At 36.1% G+C, this 2,660-nt stretch overlaps 1 protein-coding gene across 1 annotated transcript; it reads right to left on the reverse strand.

Annotated features, from left to right (window-relative positions):
- Positions 1 to 1,547: 1,547 nt before the first annotated feature.
- On the reverse strand, positions 1,548 to 2,450 carry LOC134236593 (uncharacterized). Its single transcript, XM_062718769.1, has one exon. It carries the CDS (start codon positions 2,448 to 2,450, stop codon positions 1,548 to 1,550), a length of 903 nt encoding a protein of 300 aa, XP_062574753.1.
- Between the last annotated feature and the right edge of the window lie 210 nt (positions 2,451 to 2,660).

The following is a 2,660-nucleotide window of genomic DNA, read 5'->3' on the forward strand; positions in this document are numbered from 1 at the left end:
GTTTTTTCAGAACCGTGTTAGGGTTTTGAAAACCGTTTTTTAAAATAAAACAAAATATCAGAAATCTAATTGACGGATTAATATTGTGCATAATGAGACGATTATTTTCATATCCTTCATGGACTTTAAGTAATAAAAAGTCGTTTAAATATGCTAATTAAATACTTTGTAGTAGTTTTAGAAAATAAATAAAATAAAACTAAAAGATCAAATTTTGGGGGATAAAAATGAGTGATTAATTAAAAAGAAAAATGAATTAATTTATATAATTCTCATTAATTATTTATCTATTTATTCATTCATTCTTAACTCAGTCGAGTTGTAGATTTATTCACATAGGAAAATAAATGAATAAAAAATATTTTTATTTTAGTTAATTATTTTCATTTATTAAATAGACATTTATTTTATTACTGCATTTATATGTCATTACTTTCAATAATTTTTTTTATTTTTGGTAAAACAAAATATCCCATGCATGGATTTTATAATGTATTTCCAAATGTTTAAATCTAGTTCTTTTACAAAGACAGTTATTACGCTCAAAGATGTTTAAAGTAATCAAATAAAAAATGAAAAAGTTTTTATATATATATATATATATATATATATATATATATATATATATATATATATATATATATATATATATATATATATATATATATATATATAAGGTTATAAAGTACATTGTATAAACCCTCTAGCATCACAAGATGAAATAAATTGGTAATTCATTTCTTCTTTATAATGATGCTATTTTTGCCCCACTCCCCGAAATGCTACCAAACTAAAAAATAATCACATTGATACAAGTATTAGAAACTAAATTGCAGGGGATTTGTTAAGGCATTCAAAAATTGTCAGCTTTTTACTAAGTCTATACTTTGTTTTTCAAAACAAAAAAAAAATACTTAAAGTTTTTAAGACTATATCATTTTTCACTCTTAAAGGCAACAGAAATATTTTTAACTCCTTTTTTTTTGGGAAAATAAATGTAGGGGACGACGGGGAGTAGACAGGAAACGCAGGGACAACGACAGGGGACGACAGGGACTGGAAGGGAGATCAAAGAATGTCAGGGGGACAGGGAGTGCAGGGAAAAGGGAGGGAAAAAAAGGGGAGACAGGGACTGGACAGGGAGAGACAGGAAAATAGGGCTGACGGGGGACAAAAGGGGATTTTTTTGGAATCTAAGGAGATATTTAATTCAGTAGTGAAATGATCTATAATGTCAATGTGATGAGCCATGGTACAACCCAGGACTTGTTCACAAGTGGCAGCCCAGATGGAATGCCCAGCCAATTGTCCACATAATAGAATGCACAAACAAGCAATTCTCTGTAATTGATTAATGGGATGTCCTTGTTGCCCGCATTCCAAGTAGACCTGGTTGGGCCATCTGTGGTGTCACTTTCAGTGGTAGTAACATACACAGCTGTTGCTGGTACAAATAGTATGGAATCAGCATTTAGCCCTTCACTAATTTCCCTCTGTTGTGGATCCAGTAGTAAAGAGGTTGCTGTTTCCTCAGGTTCTGTAACCAGCTATTGGTAGGAGGGCTCCTGTAAATTGTCAATTGTCTGAGCATTCACAACTTTGCCATTGCTATGCTCAGGCAAAGCATCACTCCCATGAGGCTGTGTATCTGCAGTCAAGTCCAGGGTTTGCTGTTGGCAATGAGATGTATCATTAGTGTCTGGAGTTGTTTGGCAACTAGCAGTTGAATACTCACTACTCGGTTGCCATAACTCCGATGGACTGCCATCAGGAACATCTTTCTCTTCTATGTCAGGTGTTGTTGAAGTTCCAGGAATATTGAGATCACCAATCGACACCATGGTATTCCACCGAGTACTAGCAGGTGATTTATCACCACTCTGTATTTGTGGAAAACTTGGTTGACTCTTTCTTGGAACTGTGGACATCTGCTGCTGGTGGCACACTGCTGCAGTAAATGTTGGCTGCTGCTGCTGCTGTTGATTGTTTACTGCTACAGGCAGGACAGTTTCACAGCTGCTGGCGTCTCCAGGTTTCAATGGTGAAGAACCATGTGATAGTTCCTGGCCTTGGTTGTTTGGAATTCCATTGGCTGGCATAGAAGGACACTGCACAGCTTCCCCATCCTGTGTGTGTGTGTGTGCCAACGGTGGTGGTGGCATTGGTGGTCCTCCATACATGCATGGTTGGGGGTATGTCTGTTGTGGTACCATGTATCCAGGTTGAAACCTTCCAGGATGTGGGCCATAAGCATATAGTATGCTTGGATTTGGCTGTGGTGGTCCAATGAATGGTTGTAGGAATGGTCCACTATATCCAGGAAATGGTACTGGATAGCTCCCAGGGACTGGTACACAAGGAGTTGGATACCCGTATGGATTAAGAGTTGGCAGGTATGGTCCACCATAGTATCCAGGAGGTGCTGCACAAGGTGTCATTGCTGGATTCATCGTGTTGTTTTCAGTAGTTCAAAGTTACGGAAATGATCACGATGTTTGATACTACTGAAACAGTCAGTCGGAGAATGTATGTATATTGCTGTACGTTATACGCTATTCCATTATTTCTTTCTATCTTTTTCTCTCTATCTTCTTTTATCTTTAATGTTTTCTATCTTTATATTCGTTTACTGATGAATTAAACTTTAACACAATGAATAA

Source organism: Saccostrea cucullata, unplaced genomic scaffold, assembly GCF_032062105.1.
Source record: "Saccostrea cucullata isolate Sc308-1 unplaced genomic scaffold, CSIRO_AGI_Scuc_v1 ctg14476, whole genome shotgun sequence".
In the NCBI taxonomy this organism is placed as follows: Eukaryota; Metazoa; Mollusca; class Bivalvia; order Ostreida; family Ostreidae; genus Saccostrea; species Saccostrea cuccullata.